Source organism: Salmo salar, chromosome ssa13 (assembly GCF_905237065.1).
Source record: "Salmo salar chromosome ssa13, Ssal_v3.1, whole genome shotgun sequence".
NCBI lineage: Eukaryota > Metazoa > Chordata > Actinopteri > Salmoniformes > Salmonidae > Salmo > Salmo salar.
The window spans coordinates 93,360,711-93,378,922 of record NC_059454.1 but is presented as its reverse complement, the minus strand read 5'-3'; the positions used below and the strand labels follow the sequence as shown (position 1 = coordinate 93,378,922).

The following is an 18,212-nucleotide window of genomic DNA, read 5'->3' as shown; positions in this document are numbered from 1 at the left end:
GAATGAAGTTCGGAACCACCAAGACTCTTCCTAGAGCTGGCCGCCCGGCCAAACTGAGCAATCGGGGGAGAAGGGCCTTGGTCATGGAGGTGACCAAGAACCCGATGGTCACTCTGACAGACCTCTGGAGTTCCTCTGTAGAGATGGGAGAACCTTTCAGAAGGACAACCATCTCTGCAGCACTCCATCAATCAGGCCTTTATGGTGGTGTGTCCAGACGGAAGCCACTCATCAGTAAAAGGCATGTGACAGCCCACTTGCTGTTATGTGCCCAAAAGGCACCTAAGGACTCTCAGACTATGAGAAACAAGGTTCTCTGGTTTGATGAAACCAAGATTGAACTCTTTGGCCTGAATGCCAAGTGTCACGTCTGGAGGAAACCTGGCACCATCCCTACGGTGAAGCATGGTGGTGGCAGGGTCATGCTGTGGGGATGTTTTTCAGTGGCAGGGACTGTGAGACTAGTCAGGATCGAGGCAAAGAAGAACAGAGCAAAGTACAGAGAGATCCTTGATGAAAACCTGCTCCAGATTGCATCATACCCAAGAAGACTCAAGGCTATAATCGCTGCCAAAGGTGCTTCAACAAAGTACTGAGAAAAGAGTCTGAATACTTATGTAAATGTGATATACCCGTTTTTATTTTTTATAAATTAGCAAACATTTCTTAAAACCTGTTTCTGCTTTGTCATTATCGGGTATTGTGAGTAGATAGATGATGGAAAAAACGATTTAATAAATTTTAGAAGAAGGCTGTAACCTAACAACATTTGGAAAAAGTCAAGGAGTCTGAATACTTTCCGAAGGCACTGTATGTCTGAATTGTCTATTCCATGAACAGCCATTCCTCATAGATAAGGTCATGACAGAGCGGTCCAGCCCAATCACACAAGCTCTTTGTTTTCCCTTTCACTCAGGAAGCAGTGGAGGCCCGTTTCATCAACACTTTGCAGGAAGCACATTTATTTACTTGGACATGACCCCAGATCTTTGGGAACCACCCTTTGCTGTAAATTATATAATTATTTGGCAGCAGCAGAAGAAATGGAATCTGGAGGGACAATCTTTTCCCATGACATCATATGTAGGCCTACATTACTGTTAGACAGGCCTTTACCGAGAGAAGGACTGGTCAATCTGTGTCCATCTGTCTGTCTGCTCTGTCAGCAGGGACAGTGTCTTTGTTCCTTTAAAAGCAGGGATGGACAGATGACAGCTCCTGCCGGTGTCTCGACCAAATACAAGCCCACCTTAGTACCACTGAGGAAAAGGGACCTTGGTTGTCTCCAGTCATAAAATCAACCTTGGTTCAGCCAAGGGGTGGGGAGGTGGAGGTGGGGGTGGGGGTGCATTTGGGCACCTCGGGGTTTGTGGTATTTGGCTAATATACCACGACTAAGGGCTGTATCCAGGCACTCCGCGTTGCGTCGTCATAAGAACAGCCCTTAGCCGTAGTATATTGGCCATATACCACACCCCCCTCTGGCCTTATTGCTTAATTACTCCGCGCGAGATGGACATTTGACTTCTGCTTTTATCCTATTCACAAAAGACATACAAAGGCCAAAGGGCCTTGGATAAAGCTACAGAATGTCATTTTGTATGTTTGATTGTTGGTGCAGTAGAATGAATGTAGTTTTTTTATAAAGATAGTTTTTTTATAAAGCTACATTCATTGGGCATTCAAGCATCACTAAACACTTATTGTTTTTGGTACTAAGGGTAGAACCACAAGCAAGCAAAGATTCTTACAAATGGTAACGTCAAGGGTGTTTCCTAGTAACAATTTGTCAGTTCATCTCAACATTTGATGTAGCTGAGATGTTGCAAAGTTCTGTACGTAGAAGCCTTCTTGACCTTTCATTCTGAGTTAATTATGGGACCATGTGCAGAGGGGAGGAGGTCAGATGTGATACACACCCGTAGTGGGTCAGATATTTATAGAATAACACTCCTCTCTATCCCTTTCCCACATACACATCGATCCCTACACATGCAACACTATTATATGTAATAGAAATATATCGTTGATATTCAAGCCGTAGTTTTTATAGTTCAATGAAGTAGTCTCTCCAAACCGTCTTATAACAGTGTTATGTGTTCATTCAGTGTAATCAATTGTGGCTAAAGCCAAGTCATAAAGTACCTTCCATAGGTCTGATGATCATACAGTGGGGGAAAAAAGTATTTGATCCCCTGCTTATTTTGTACGTTTGCCTACTGACAAAGAAAGGATCAGTCTATAATTTTAATGGTAGGTTTATTTGAACAGTGAGAGACAGAATAACAACAAAAATATCAAGAAAAACGCATGTCAAAAATGTTATAGATTGATTTGCATTTTAAATAGGAAATAAGTATTTGAGGGAAATAAGTATTTGACCCCCTCTCAATCAGAAATATTTCTGGCTCCCAGGTGTCTTTTATACAGGTAACGAGCTGAGATTAGGAGCACACTCTTAAAGGGAGTGCTCCTAACCGCAGCTTGTTACCGCAGCTTGGTAACACACTACGCCGTGAAGGACTGAAATCCTGCAGCGCCCGCAAGGTCCCCCTGCTCAAGAGTACATATACATGCCCGTCTGAAGTTTGCCAATGAACATCTGAATGACTTAGAGGACAACCTGTGAAAGTGTTGTGATCAGATGAGACCAAAATGGAGCTCTATGACATCAACTCAACCCGCCGTGTTTGGAGGAGGAGGAATGCTGCCTATGACCCCAAGAACACCATCTCCACCATCAAACATGGAGGTGGAAACATTATGCTTTGGGGGTGTTTTTCTGCTAAGGGGACAGGACAAGTTCACCGCATCAAAGGGACGATGGACCGGGCCATGTACCGTCAAATCTTGGGTGAGAACCTCCTTCCCTCAGTCAGGGCATTGAAAATGGGTCGTGGATGGGTATTCCAGCATGACAATGACCCAAAACACACGGCCAAGGCAACAAAGGAGTGGCTCAAGAAGAAGCACCTTAAGGTCCTGGAGTGGCCTAGCCAGTCTCCAGACCTTAATCCTATAGAAAATCTGTGGCGGGAGCTGAAGGTTCGAGTTGCCAAACGTCAGCCTCGAAACCTTAATGACTTGGAGAAGATCTGCGAAGAGGAGTGGGACAAAATCCCTCCTGAGATGTGCGGAAACCTGGTGGCCAACTACAAGAAACGTCTGACCTCTGTGATTGCCAACAAGGGTTTTGCTACCAAGTACTAAGTCATGTTTTGCAGAGGGGTCAAATACCTATTTCCCTCATTAAAATGCAAATCATTTTATAACATTTTTGACATGCGTTTTTCTGGATTTTTTTGTTGTTATTCTGTCTCTCACTGTTCAAATAAACCTACTATTAAAATTATAGACTAATCATTTCTTTGTAAGTGGGCAAACGTACAAAATCAGCAGGGGATCAAATACTTTTTTCCCTCACTGTATCTAATTCAACATGTCTAACATCCATGAGATGTTCAAGGAGTTGTAGTTGTGAGAATCTCTAATGCTCTCCTCTGCTTGCTGCTTGACCGATGCAACAGTGGTGGTGTTGACTAGCTGACCAACAGCTGGGCTCTTCTCAGGCATGGCAGTGTGCAGATTGGACAGTCTCAGCAGCAGTTTACCCTTCTGGATGATTTAATACAGCTCTGCTGTCTGTTTCATTAGGCGCAGGGCAGGGGCTTGTCTACCCGCCTGGCCACACTGCAGCGTGAGGAACTCTCCATCTGCAGTTGCTCCAGATGGTCACAAACCAATGATGGTCCAGGCAGCAGGGCCACTCATGCAAAGGCTTCCACAGGAATAATCCCTTTGATAAGAAAACAATCAGTCGCAGGCCGACCCTCCGCACTCATCCCAAATGAGTTCGACTGATTTCTACTTATTTGGAACGCAACATCATTATCTTCCATACTGTGCTCATTTAGTATTTTTAGGTCATGTATCCATTATTTGACAGATGGGTGAAGGGGTAGGGGAATCGACCAGATAAATCATTTGTTTTAAAAAGATGAACAGTGCCAGTATACATATTCCTAATTGCCTTTTTGGCTCCTTGTTTTCCCCACTACCCATTGGTCTTACTGGTATAGGAGGACGGTGAAAGTGGTATGCAGGCACATGAACACCACTCTAGACTGACTGGGCTTGATCCCTACTATTTAGTGCTGCACAGCTGGCAGCTACCCCTGAATCTGCCAACTTAATCCACATTTCCTATTTATACTGTAGGGTGGCTAGATTTGCAAGTGCAATATACTGTAGATATACTGGGACAAGTACAGTATACTGTAGATATACTGGGACAAGTACAGTATGGACTCTGTGTAGTACAAGGGTGCAGTATAATGCACATATCCATGTAATCTAGCACTGTTATGACAATTTAAGTACATCTCAAACATGACCACATTTAGTGAAATGTTTCTTCAGCGAAGATATAGATATAAATCCCCTCCTCCAGCTTTGGGAACCTACTGTTCTGTTCCCCTCATTAATCTGGCTTACTCAGTAGTACAATTAGGTGTTAATCTGTTTCAATTGAAGGCCCAGTGCAGTCAAAAACATCTATATTTATTTCCACACTATGAGGTTGGAATAATACTGTTAAATTGTGAAAATTATGATAATGCCTTTTTAGTGTAAGAGCTGTTTGCAAAGACCGACTAAAATGTCAGCCTGTTTTGGTGGAATGGAGTTTTGGCCTGCCTGGTGCCATCAGAGTTCCAAACATCTCTGCCAATAACGTCTAGTTTTCCATTTTCCCCTACCCACTCAGACCACTCCTAGACAGTCCTAGCTAAATTCTTGCTTGAGAAATTTCTCTTTGCTAAAAGGCTCTTTTTTTAAATTTTTTTAAACTTTTTAAAATTTTTGACTATTTTAATTGAAAACAATTACAGTAAGGTACTTAGTTGCTACCCAGAGATAATTTGATATTGAGATAAAAACTGCTGCGTTGGGCCTTTAAGTAAATCCTTATAGAGGAGCATTACTCTGACAGATCTTCAGACACAGCTGTTTTTCCAGTACATAACTATACTGTACTTGCATTTGAAGGCTGTTTGTCTTTAAAGGCAGGCTTGTCTGTTGCAGCTGTATAGCTGATGGAGTATGTATGGTTTATTTTATTCTATATGCATGGAATGGGGTCTTTTGGGCTGTGTGGGCTGATGTGTGCTGCTGACCGCTGACAGCAGGTTCTGTGTGTTTGGCGTCTGATGCGAGGATGCCACCATTGTGGGCTGGCAGAGTGGTCTGTAATCCAGAGTCCCTAATCCTGGGATTATTGGGATTGCAGCTGGCATTGAATTACCAGGCATTCCTTCCGGGGTAACCACCCTTCCCCCACACTCTCATCCTAACTGGGGCTGTTCTGTAGGGGTTGGGTTTTTAGAAATGTTTGCAAATATATTTGCTATGAGACTCGAAATTGAGCTCAGGTGCATCCTGTTTCCATTGATCATCCTTGAGATCTTTCTACAACTTGATTGGAGTCCACCTGTGGTAAATTCCATTGATTGGACATGATTTGGAAAGGCACACACCTGTCTATATAAGGTCCCACAGTTGATAGTGCATGTCAGAGCAAAAATCCGGCCAGGAGGTCGAAGAACACAGTGGCCGCCATCGTTCTTAAATGGAAAAAGTTTGGACCCAGCAAGACTCTTCCTAGAGCTGGCTGACCGGCCAAACTGAGCAAGGGCCAAGAACCCGATGATCACTCTGAGAGAGCTCCAGAGTTCCTCTTTGGAGATGGGAGAACCTTCCAGAAGGACAACCATTTCTGCAGCACTCCATCAATCAGGCCTTTATGGTAGAGTGGCCAGACGGAAACCAATCCTCAGAAAAAGGCACATGACAGCCCATTTGGAGTTTGCCAAAAGGCACCTAAAGGACTCTCAGACCATGAGAAACAAGACTCTGCTCTGATGAAACCAAGATTGAACTCTGTAATGTGAATGTCAAGCATCACGTCTGGAGGAAACCAGGCATTACTCATCACCTGGCCAATATCATCCCTATAGTGAAGCATGGTGGTGGCAGCATCATGCTGTGGGGATGTTTTTCAGCAGCAGAGACTGGAAGACTAGTCCGGATTGAGGGAAAGATGAATGGAACAAAGTACAGAGTCATACCCAATAAGACTCGAGGCTGTAATCGCTGTCAAAGTTGCTTCAACAAAGTACTGAGTAAAGGGTCTGAATACTTATGTAATTGTGATATTTATTTTTATAAATTTGCAAAAATGTCTAAAAACCTGTTTTTGCTTTGTCATTATGGAGTATTGTGTGTAGATTGATGAGGGGTGAAAACTATTTAATCAATTTTAGAATAAGGATTTAATGTAACAAAATCTGGAAAAAGGGAAGGGGTCTGAATATTTTCCGAATGCATTGTACATGTTCTGCCCTCGTCACATCCTGACCCTTGACATTTTCAGCTTTGGGTCATGTGGGGTGGAGGAGCTGTCCAGTTTCTGTTTTCACACTGATCACGGTCCTGTCACTGTTACAGTCATGGTCATTAATACACAGTCTGCACTTCAATGGCATACCACACTACTGCTGTTGTTATTGTCCCTAAAAATAAAATACCCACAGGAAGGAGATGATAATACCAGTTGTGATAATGTAAGAGGCCCAACGTTTTTCAAGTGAAGATAAAATCTTTACAGCAGCATGGCTTTGAACTCAATTCCACTGTACAATACATTCAGTCTTAAAATGCAAATAATGCATAGGTTAGTCATGCTGAAATGTAATCATTATACTGTAATTCACTGTGCCTTTTATCTGTGTCTCCTTCAGGAACCCTGATTAATGTACAGAGCCTCTATTTAATCTCACACTATAGATATATAATCATGGAATCCTCTCAGCAAATCTAATTCTCTAGTTTTAAACATATTTGCTTTATGGCAGTGCAAACGCCATGAAGTTCGACATCAGACTGAATTTGGCATTGCCGAGTTCAGAAACTGTTGTATGTTTTGGACAGTAAAACAATACACATTTATTCAATTACATTTTCCTGCTGAGGCAACCAAATATTTATGATAATGACTGTTGATTGATTCTTACACTGAGCCAGAGAGCTATAGATTTATGCCCCTTTGAACACATTCAACCTAGGTATATTACTGGGTGTGTGCTGTGTGTATACTGTGAGTGTAATGTGGGTATACTGTGAGTGTAATGTGGGTATACTGTGAGTGTAATGTGTGTATACTGTGAGTGTACAGTGAGTGTAATGTGTGTGTACTGTGAGTGTAATGTGTGTTTACTGTGAGTGTAATGTGTGTATACTGTGAGTGTAATGTGTGTGTATTGTGAGTCCACTGAACTGCATCTTGTCTCTGTTCCAGGTGCCCGTGGCTGGCAGTGACTGTGTCAATCTACGTACCACCATGCAGTGCCATCCTGTTCTTCCTTGTCTTGGCCAACTTCACCATGGCAACCTTTATGGATGCAGGCGTTCTCCCCATGGGTGAATAACTACTATACTATGCACAAATCTATTCAGTACTGTACATTACAGTTGGTGGGCATGTAGTTGTTCAAATGTATTGAATTATTGTCTACTAGTTATAACATACTAGCTAGTGCATTGGATTTATTCTTGAATAGAATGATAAGCTACGCCAGATGTACACTACCGTTCAAAAGTTTAGGGTCACATAGAAATGTCCTTGTTGTTGAAAGGAAAGCACATTTTCTGTCCGTTAAAATAACATCATATTGATCAGAAATACAGTGTAGACATTATTAATGTTGTAAATGACTATTGTAGCTGGAAACGGAAGATTCTTTATGGAATATCTACATAGGCGTACCGAGGCCCATTATCAGCAACCATCACTCCTGTGTTCCAATGGCATGTTGTGTTAGCTAATCCAAGTTTATCATTTTAAAAGGCTAATTCATCATTAGAAAACCCTTTTGCAATTATGTTAACACAGCCGAAAACTGTTGTTCTGATTAAAGAAGCAATAAAACTGGCCCTCTTTAGACAAGTTGAGTATCTGGAGCATCATGCCTTGAATCTATGCTATCGTGCCCAGAAACCTGCTCCTTTTACTCTCTGTTCCGAACGTGCTAGACGGCCAGTTCGAATAGCCTTTAGCAGTACCCTTATCCTACTTCTCCTCTGTTCCTCTGTGGATGTAGAGGTTAATCCAGGTCCTGCAGTGCCTAGCTCCACTCCCACTCCCCAGGTGCTCTCATTTGTTGACTTCTGTAACTGTAAAAGCCTTGGTTTCATGCATGTTAACATTAGAAGCCTACTCCCTAATATTGTTTTACTCACTGCTTTAGCACACTCTGCCAACCCGGATGTTTTAGCTGTGTCTGAATTCTGGCTTAGGAAAACCACCAAAAACCCTGAAATCTCCATCGCTAACTATAACATTTTCCGCCAAGATAGAACTGCCAAAGGTGTTGCAATCTATTCCAAAGATAGCCAGCAGAGTTCTGTATTACTATCCAAGTCTGTACCCAAACAATTCGATCTTCTACTTCTAAAAATGCACCTTTCCAGAAACATGTCTCTCACTGTTGCCGCTTGCTATAGACCTCCCTCTGCCCCCAGCTGTACTCTCGACACCATATGTGAATTGATTGCCCCCATCTATCTTCTGAGCTCGTGCTACTAGGTGACCTAAACTGGGACATGCTTAACACCCCGGCCATCCTACAATCTAAGCTTGATGCCCTCAATCTCACACAAATTATCAATGAACCTACCAGGTACAACCCCAAATCCATAAACACAGGCACCCTCATAGATATCATCCTAACTAACTCGCCCTCCAAATACACCTCTGCTGTTGTCAATCAAGATCTCAGCGATCACTGCCTCATTTCCTGCATCCGTAATGGGTCTGCGACCAAACGAACACCCCTCATCACTGTCAAACGCTCCCTAAAACACTTATGCGAGCAGGCCTTTCTAATCGACCTTGCCAGGGTATCCTGGAATGACATTGACCTCATCCCATTAGTAGATGATGCCTGGCTATTCTTTAAAAGTGCCTTCCTCACCATCTTAAATAAGCATGCCCCATTAAAAAAAAATTGAACTAGGAATAGATATAGTCCTTGGTTCACTCCAGACCTGTCTGCCCTTGACCAGCACAAAAAATCCTTTGGCGTTCTGCATTAGCATCGAATAGCCCCCGTGATATGCAACTTTTCAGGGAAGTTAGGAACAAATATACACAGGCAGTTAGGAAAGCTAAGGCTAGCTTTTTCAAACAGAAATTTGCATCCTGTAGTACTAACTCAAAAGAGTTCTGGGACACTGTAAAGTCCATGGAGAATAAGAGCACCTCCTCCCAGCTGCCCACTGCTCTGAAGCTAGGAAACACTGCTACCACCGATAAATCCTCTATAATTGAGAATTTCAATAAGCATTTCTCTACGGCTGGCCATGCTTTCCACCTGGCTACCCCTACCCCGGTCAACTGCCCGGCACCCTCCACAGCAACCCGCCAAAGCCCCCACCATTTCTCCTTCACCCAAATCCCGATAGCTGATGTTCTGAAAGAGCTGCAAAATCTGGACCCCTACAAATTAGCCGGGTTAGACAATCTGGACCCTCTCTTTCTAAAATTATCTGCCGAAATCTTTGCAACCCCTATTACTAGCCTGTTCAACCTCTCTTTCGTATCGTCTGAGATTCCCAAAGATTGGAAAGCTGCCGCAGTCATCCCCCTCTTCAAAGGGGGTGACACTCTAGACCCAAATTTCTACAGACCTATATCTATCCTACCCTGTCTTTCTAAGGTCTTCGAAAGCCAAGTTAACAAACAGATTACCGACCATTTCGAATCCCACCGTACCTTCTCCGCTATGCAATCTGGTTTCAGAGCTGGTCATGGGTGCACCTCAGCCACACTCAAGGTCCCAAATGACATCATAACCGCCATCGATAAGAGACATTACTGTGCAGCCGTATTCATCGACCTGGCCAAGGCTTTCAACTCTGTTAATCACCACATTCTTATTGGCAGACTCGACAGCCTTTGTTTCTCAAATGATTGCCTCGCCTGGTTTACCAACTTCTTCTCTGATAGAGTTCAGTGTGTCAAATCGGAGGGCCTGTTGTCCGGACCTCTGGCAGTCTCTATGGGGGTGCCACAGGGTTCAATTCTCGGGCCGACTCTCTTCTCTGTATACATCAATGATGTCGCTCTTGCTGCTGGTGATTCTCTGATCCACCTCTACGCAGATGACACCATTCTGTATACTTCTGGCCCCTCTTTGGACACTGTGTTAACTAACCTCTAGACGAGCTTCAATGCCATACAACTCTCCTTGTTTGGCCTCCAACTGCTCTTAAACGCAAGTAAAACTAAATGCATGCTATTCAATCGATCACTGCCCGCACCTGCTCGCCCGTCCAGCATCACTACTCTGGACGGCTCTGACTTAGAATATGTGGACAACTACAAATACCTAGGTGTCTGGTTCGACTCTAAACTTTCCTTCCAGACTCACATTAAGCATCTCCAATCCAAAATAAAATCTAGAATCGGCTTCCTATTTCGCAACAAAGCATCCTTCGCTCATGCTGCCAAACATACACTCGCAAAACTGACCATCCTACCGATCCTCGACTTCGGTAATGTCATCTATAAAATAGCCTCCAACACTCTACTCAACAAATTGGATGCAGTCTATCACAGTGCCGTCCGTTTTGTCACCAAAGCCCCATTCACTACCCACCACTGCGACCTGTACGCTCTCGTTGGTTGGCCCTCGCTTCATACTCATCGCCAAACCCACTGGCTACAGGTTATCTACAAGTCTCTGCTAGGTAAAGCCCCGCCTTATCTCAGCTCACTGGTCACCATAGCAGCACCCACTCGTAGCACACGCTCCAGCAGGTATATCTCACTGGTCACCCCCAAAGCCAATTCCTCCTTTGGTCGTCTTTCTTTCCAGTTCTCTGCTGCCAATGACTGGAACGAACTGCAAAAATCTATGAAGCTGGAGACTCATATCTCCCTCACTAGCTTTAAGCACCAGCTGTCAAAGCAGCTCACAGATCACTGCACCTGTACATAGCCCATCTGTAAACAGCCCATCTATCTACCTACCTCATCCCCATACTGTATTTATTTATTTATCTTGCTCCTTTGCACCCCAGTATCTCTACTTGCACATTCATCTTCTGCACATCTACCATTCCAGTTTTTAATTGCTATATTGTAATTACTTCGCCACCATGGCCTATTTATTGCCTTAACTCCCTTATATTACCTCATTTGCACTCAATGTATATAGACTTTTTGTTTTCTTTTGTTCTACTGTATTATTGACTGTATGTTTTGTTTATTCCATGTGTAACTCTGTGTTGTTGTATGTGTCGAATTGCTATGCTTTATCTTGGCCAGGTTGCAGTTGCAAATGAGAACTTGTTCTCAACTAGCCTACCTGGTTAAATAAAGGTGAAATAAAAAATAAAATAAGCATTTGTGGGTTCGATTACAGGCTCAAAATGGCCAGAAACAAAGCCCTTTCTTCTGAAACTCGTCAGTCTATTCTTGTTCTGAGAAATTAAGGCTATTCCATTTAAGAAATTGCCAAGGAACAGAAGATCTTGTACAACGCTGTTTACTACTCCCTTCACAGAACAGCGCAAACTGTCTCTAACCAGAATAGAAAGGGGAGTGGGAGGCCCCGTTGCACAACTGAGCAAGAGGACAAATACATTAGAGTGTCTAGTTTGAGAAACAGATGCCTCACAAGGCCTCAACTGGCAGGATTCATTAATTAGTACCTGCAAAACACCAGTCTCAACGTCAACAGTGAAGAGGCGACTCCGGAATGCTGGCCTTGTAGGCAGAGTTCCTCTGTCCAGTGTCTGTGTTCTTTTTCCCATCTTAATCTTTTATTTTAATTGGCAAGTCTGAGATATTGCTTTTTCACTGTTGACCTTGAGACTGGTGTTTTGCGGATACTATTTAATTAATCTGCCAGTTGAGGACATATGAGGCGTCTGTTTCTCAAACTAGACACTCTAATGTACTTCTTCCCCCTCTCTGGCCATTTTGAGTCTGTAATCGAACCCGAGAAATGCTGATGCTCCAGATACTCAACTAGTCTAAAGAGGGACAGTTTTATTGCTTCTTTAATCAGAACAACAGTTTTCAGCTGTGCTAACATAATTGCAAAAGGGTTTTCTAATGATCAATGAGCCTTTTAAAATGATAAACTTGGATTAGCTAACACGACATGCCATTGGAACACAGGATTGATGGTTGCTGATAATGGGCCTCTGTACGCCTATGTAGATATTCCATAAAAAAATGATCAGTTTCCAGCTACAATAGTCATTTACAAAATTAACAATGTCTACAATGTATTTCTGATCAATTTGATGTTATTTTAATGGACAGAAAATGTGCTTTTCTTTGAAAAACAAGAACATTTCTATGTGACCCCAAACTTTTGAATGGTAGTGTATGTCTAGTGTTACCCCACTCCCAGTGTTGTGCCATTGATCTGTAGTTCATGTTGAGCTGTGTTTGTGTTTTAGCTAATGAGGACGAGGACAAGGACGATGACCTCCGCGCTCCGCTCTACAAGAATGTGGACGTGAAGGGTGTCCAGGTCAGGCTGAAGTGGTGTGCCTCTTGCCACTTCTACAGACCTCCACGATGCTCCCACTGCAGTGTCTGTGACCACTGTGTAGAGGTGAGAGGGAGGAGAGAGTGAGGTGAGAGAGGGAGAGGGAAGGAGGAGAAAGGGAGAGAGGGTTAGAAAGCGATAAAGGGAGAGAGGGAGGAAAGGGAGACGGAACAAGCAAGGGGTGGTGGAGAGGGGGAGGACGGGGTGGTAGGGAGAGGGAGGAAGGCGTGGTGGGGAGGGGGAGGAAAGGGTGGTGCAGAGGGGGAAGAAGAGGTGGTGGGGAGGGGATGGAAGGGGTGGTGGGGAGGGGGAGGAAGGGGTGGTGGGGAGGAAGGGAAGGAAGGGGTGGTGGAGAGGGGGAAGAAGGGGTGGAGGAGAGGGGGAAGAAGGGGTGGAGGAGAGGGGGAGGAAGGGGTGGTGGAGAGGGGGAAGAAGGGGTGGAGGAGAGGGGGAGGAAGGGGTGGTAGGGAGAGGGAGGAAGGGGTGGTGGGGAAGGGATGGAAGGGGTGGTGGAGAGGGGGTGGTAGGGAGAGGGAGGAAGGGGTGGTAGGGAGAGGGAGGAAGGGGTGGTAGGGAGGAAAGGGGAGGACGGGGTGGTGGAGAGGGGGAGGAAGAGGTGGTGGGGAGGGGATGGAAGGGGTGGTGGGGAGGGGTAGGAAGGGGTGGTGCAGAGGGGGAAGAAGGGGTGGTGCAGAGGGGGAGGGAGGGGTGGTAGGGAAGGGGTGGTGGGGAGGGGATGGAAGGGGTGGTGGGGAGGAAGGGGAGGAAGGGGTGGTGGAGAGGGGGAAGAAGGGGTGGAGGAGAGGGGGAGGAAGGGGTGGAGGAGAGGGGGAGGAAGAGGTGGTGGAGAGGGGGAAGAAGGGGTGGAGGGGGAGGAAGGGGTGGTGGGGAGGAAGGTTGGGGGAGAAGGGTAGGGAGGGGTGGAGGAGAGGGGGAGGAAGAGGTGGTGGAGAGGGGGAAGAAGGGGTGGAGGAGAGGGGGAGGAAGGGGTGGTGGGGAGGAAGGTTGGGGGAGAAGGGTAGGGAGGGGTGGAGGAGAGGGTGATGAGGGAGGGTGGAGGGAGGGGAGGGAGGGAGGGTGTGCTGTAGTTGTTGAGGGGGAGGGTGGGTCTGAGTAGGGTCAATAGTGTGTGTGGCTGTAGGGTAATGGTGGATGGGGGAGAGAGAATGATGGAGGGATAGAGGGGGAGGGGTGAGAGAGAGAGGGATCACATTAATCAGGTTAATCCCTTTCCACCAATCCTTTATTGTCCCTGGAGCGGAGAGAGATATTTAAAAAGGGTTGGGACAATCTGTGTGTGTACACTGAGGTTTATTAAGACAGCTAAGTGCATATCAACATTTGTATGATATTTGACTTCTGATGGTAATGTTTTTTCATTGTCCAATCATTATCAATACCATGTGTAAGTGGCTAGCTAGACCACTCCAGAATACTGTTTGTAGCATGGATACACAATGTTGGACAGAGTCATGTAAAGTAGGCTGCTACAATATGTTGTCATAATTCTCAGAGGGATTGAATGTTTTATCTAATGTTGTATTCCATTGTGTGATAATCGCATGCAGGACTTTGACCACCACTGTCCTTGGGTGAACAACTGTATCGGGAGGCGGAACTACCGCTACTTCTTCCTGTTTCTGCTGTCACTCACGATGCACATGGTGGGCGTGTTCTCCGGTGGCCTGCTCTACATTCTACACCATCAGGAAGACCTGTGGAAGCTGCACTGTACTGTCACGTATCCTTACTTACACACACTCTGTGTGTGTGTGTGTGTGTGTGTGTGTGTGTGTGTGTGTGTGTGTGTGTGTGTGTGTGTGTGTGTGTTCATACAGTATGTGCAGTATGATCATGGTCATTCATTTGTAAAGCTTCCTAAAGAGAGCTGTTGAGTCTCCTTTACTGCTGTGTCCAGCTTGGTGGTGATGAGTGTATCAGGCCTGTTCTTCATTCCTGTCCTGGGCCTCACAGGGTTCCACCTCTATCTGGTGTCTAGGGGCAGAACCACCAACGAACAGGTCAAACAAACCTTGGGCTGTACTTCATTCCATGTAACTCATGCTTTTAAATGACTAGATAAAAGGTTTCTGTACTATATAATGGGGTGACTCTAGGTTGAGTCCTCACTTTAATTATGAAATTGTTGGTTACTTTTTCACAGGTTACTGGGAAGTTTCAAGGAGGGCTCAACCCTTTCACTCAAGGTTGCTGTGGCAACTTGGAGTATCTCATATGTAGTCCCATCTCTCCAAAGTAAGAAACATTTCACGTTTAATGTAAACATGTACAGTATAATATATTGTAAAGGCCCCTAAATTGGAGCTCATTAACTCATCTATTTGCTTGGACCATACCAGGTATACAGCGAGGCCCATTAGGAAATCAACAGTTCGCATCATGCCTCCTTTCCTGAGACCAGAGACTGACAGACAGATCCCAATTATTAGGGTCAGGGATAACGGCGTCCAGTGTCATGATCTCCAAAGTAAAGTAAGTCTGTCCACTCCAAATACCCTCAGTAGGGAAGATCCCCTATTCACACACACACACAGCATCGTTATTAGACTTCATCAGCAGATCAGATATAATTAACTATATTTCCTTCTCTTCCGCTCTCAGCGCCCGTCCGCTGACGGTATGGACGAGCCAGATATTAAACGTCTGAACACCCCACCCTCGCTGCACCCCAAACCAGATCCCAACCTGCTGAAGAGCCACCTAGCAACCCTAGAGGGTAGGGTCACGTTACTAATCTAACAACCAAGCATACAGTACCTGTATTATAGATGACTTGAGGAAATGATCATGAAGAAACTTGAAACAGTCCAGAAACCCCTCAAACGGTCATCCACTGCTCTCAACACTCCATCATGGTGGTGACATTATTCCATGTACCATGAAAGGCTTGTGTTAGATTCCACATACATTACTGTCTCTCTCTGAACTAGTTCAGTACCACTAGATATGATGGTCATTTATTTCACATTTTGGTGAATATTAATCCTCCTTCCTCTGTGTTTCAGTTCCAGAGAGTAGTCTTCATCCCAAACCATTGATCTCTCCCCCTGGGCAGATCCTGCAGCAGCTCAGGCCAGCACCGCAGTCCCCCACCAAGCCAACACCCCCCTTATCTGTCCAACAGGTCAGTCATATCATTCGCAATAATGACATCAGATACACTGTGCATTTCTTGGACTGTGTTTGGAGCCGTTTTCACAGATCATGGTTGTGTTTTGTGGTTTGAGAGCTCTCTGACGGTCTGTTATATGTTGTGGTTGTGTCTAGGTGGCACCAGAGCAACAGGGGGGCAGCAGCAGAGGTCATTACTTGTCATCAGAACCCATCCTGGCCAGAGTGGACCAGCAGCTAGCCTTCCAGTCGGGTCCCATGTCCGCTCCGCACCAGCTAAACTCTCTTACACTTAACTCCCGCTTCCTCACCCATAAACACGCCTATGGACATGGAAACAAGCTGCCGGCCTTGCACTCAGAGGGTCTGATCTCCCACCAGGCGTCTCCAGGCAGGTTCCCCCCTCACAACCCCCTGTCCAGCCACAGCAGCATCTCCTACAGCAACCTGGTGAACCCAGGTGACCCTAACTACCTGCCCCAGCGAGGGGGACCGCCACTTCACTACCACCCCCACTTTTTGACCCTGGGCCCTGATGGCAATGTGCTGCAGGGGTCCCCTTCACATGCCTACAGCCCCGTGTTCATGGGGGTCAGCAGACAATCTCCCCAGACAAGGGACACCTTACCCAGGGACCCCTCTCTACGGGACCTCACCCCTCAGGCCCTGATGCACAGGGACCTCTCCCCACAGACCTTGATCCATCGGGAGGCCTCTCCGGTCCGCTACGATAACCTCTCCAAGACCATTATGGCCTCCATCAAGGAGCGGCGGGAGATGGAGGCGAAGGACAGGATGCTGCGGATGCAGGCCAGGTCCCAGGCCCTGTATGGCTGCCCAGACATGGGGGTCTACGACATCCCCAGCAGACGCAGCCTCCCTGCAGACAGCATGCGCCCCCCAGGTTCCCGCGCCCCCACCCCGCCCTCATACGGCTCTAGGGAGTTCATGATGAGCACTGGTATTTTAGGGTACGGAGGTACGAGGTCGCCCCTCTCCAGCGCCTCATCATCCTCTCTGACCCGAGCCCCCAGGACTTCCAGCTCCCCCCTGCAGAGCAGCAGTAGCCTACAGAGTAAGGGTCGTTCCCCCTCCCCATCTTACCTCCCCCCAGACAGGCAGGCCAAGCCCTCACCCTCCTCCTCCACCCTGCCCCACACCCCCTCCTCTTCCTCTGCCCCATACGTCCCCCCAAAACGCCCCTCACTCATATGCGCCATGGAGGGCAAGGACTCAGCACCCCTGGCTTTCTCCAAATAGGAAACATTAAGTCTTCCTGAGGGTGTATGCAGCCAGTCAGCCACACCACTCTGCAGTGTTAGCCTGTATAGCCACAACTTCCCAGCACGGTGTAAGTGTGTGGGAGGGTGTGGGAGTCGAGAGGACATCAAAATGCAGTTATGGGAATAATTTTGTACAGATATTTATACTTGGTCATCTTGTTAGACAAGGGTGTGTTTTGAATAAAGACTGAGTGTTAACCAACACCATATGCAGATATCTGATTCTCAGGACAGTGGCCAATTGGCAGACAGTTGTGCCTCATGTAGTCAAAGGAACCAATAAGCTCAACTAGAACAGAGGAAATGTACAGAATACTTATCTTTGATTGTTGATATACAGTACCAGTCAAAAGTTTGGACACACCTACTCATTCAAGGGTTTTTCTTTATTTTGACTATTTTCTACATTGTAGAATACTATTGAAGACATCGAAACTATGAAATAACATATATGCAATCATGTAGTAACCAAAAAAGTGTTAAACAAATATATTTTATATTTGAGATTCTTCAAAGTAGCCACCCTTTGCCTTTATGAGAGCTATGCACACTCCTGGCATTCTCTCAACCAGCTTCATGAGGTAGTCACCTGTAATGCATTTCAATTAACAGTTGTGCCTTGTTAAAAGTTAATTTGTGGAATTTCTTTCCTTCATAATGTGTTTGAGCCAATCAGTTGTGTTGTGACAAGGTAGGGGTGGTATACGGAAGATATTTGGTAAAATACCAAGTCCATATTATGGCAAGAACAGCTCAAATAAGCAAAGAGAAATGACAGTCCATCATTACTTTAAGACATGAAGGTCAGTCAATCCGGAACATTTCAAGAACTTTGAAAGTTCAGTCGCAAAAACCATCAAGCGCTATTGTCACGCCCTGACCTGAGAGAGACGTTTTTCTCTGTTTGGTTAGGTCAGGGTGTGATATGGGGTGGGCATTCTATGTCATTGTATTTCTTTGTTTTGGCTGAGTATGGTTTCCAATCAGAGGCAGCTGTCTATCGTTGTCTCTGATTGGGAATCATACTTAGGCAGCCCTTTTTTCCTCCTTCAGTGTGGGATCTTGTTTTTGTACTGCTTAGTATAGCCTGCAGAACGTGACGGTCGTTTTCCGTTGTTTATTGTTTTGATTTAGTGTTCTGTGCTAAAATAAATATTTGAACATGAGCACTCAC

General features: G+C 45.5%; 1 protein-coding gene across 2 annotated transcripts in view; it reads left to right on the top strand.

The window, feature by feature from the left end:
* Positions 1–17,481, top strand: part of LOC106568176 (palmitoyltransferase ZDHHC8B) — a 33,766-nt gene extending 16,285 nt beyond the window's left edge. Inside the window, exons 2-10 of one of the 2 annotated variants that reach the window (XM_014138276.2) lie at positions 7,355–7,476; positions 12,532–12,689; positions 14,192–14,364; positions 14,542–14,644; positions 14,788–14,879; positions 14,984–15,116; positions 15,246–15,360; positions 15,650–15,768; positions 15,912–17,481. In XM_014138276.2, the coding sequence (XP_013993751.1) occupies positions 7,355–7,476; positions 12,532–12,689; positions 14,192–14,364; positions 14,542–14,644; positions 14,788–14,879; positions 14,984–15,116; positions 15,246–15,360; positions 15,650–15,768; positions 15,912–17,015 (2,119 nt within the window). In that variant the 3' untranslated portion in view covers positions 17,016–17,481. Of the gene's footprint in view, positions 1–7,354; positions 7,477–12,531; positions 12,690–14,191; positions 14,365–14,541; positions 14,678–14,787; positions 14,880–14,983; positions 15,117–15,245; positions 15,361–15,649; positions 15,769–15,911 lie in introns of both variants that reach the window. The other variant, XM_014138275.2, reaches the window with a different exon arrangement.
* Positions 17,482–18,212: the final 731 nt, after the last annotated feature.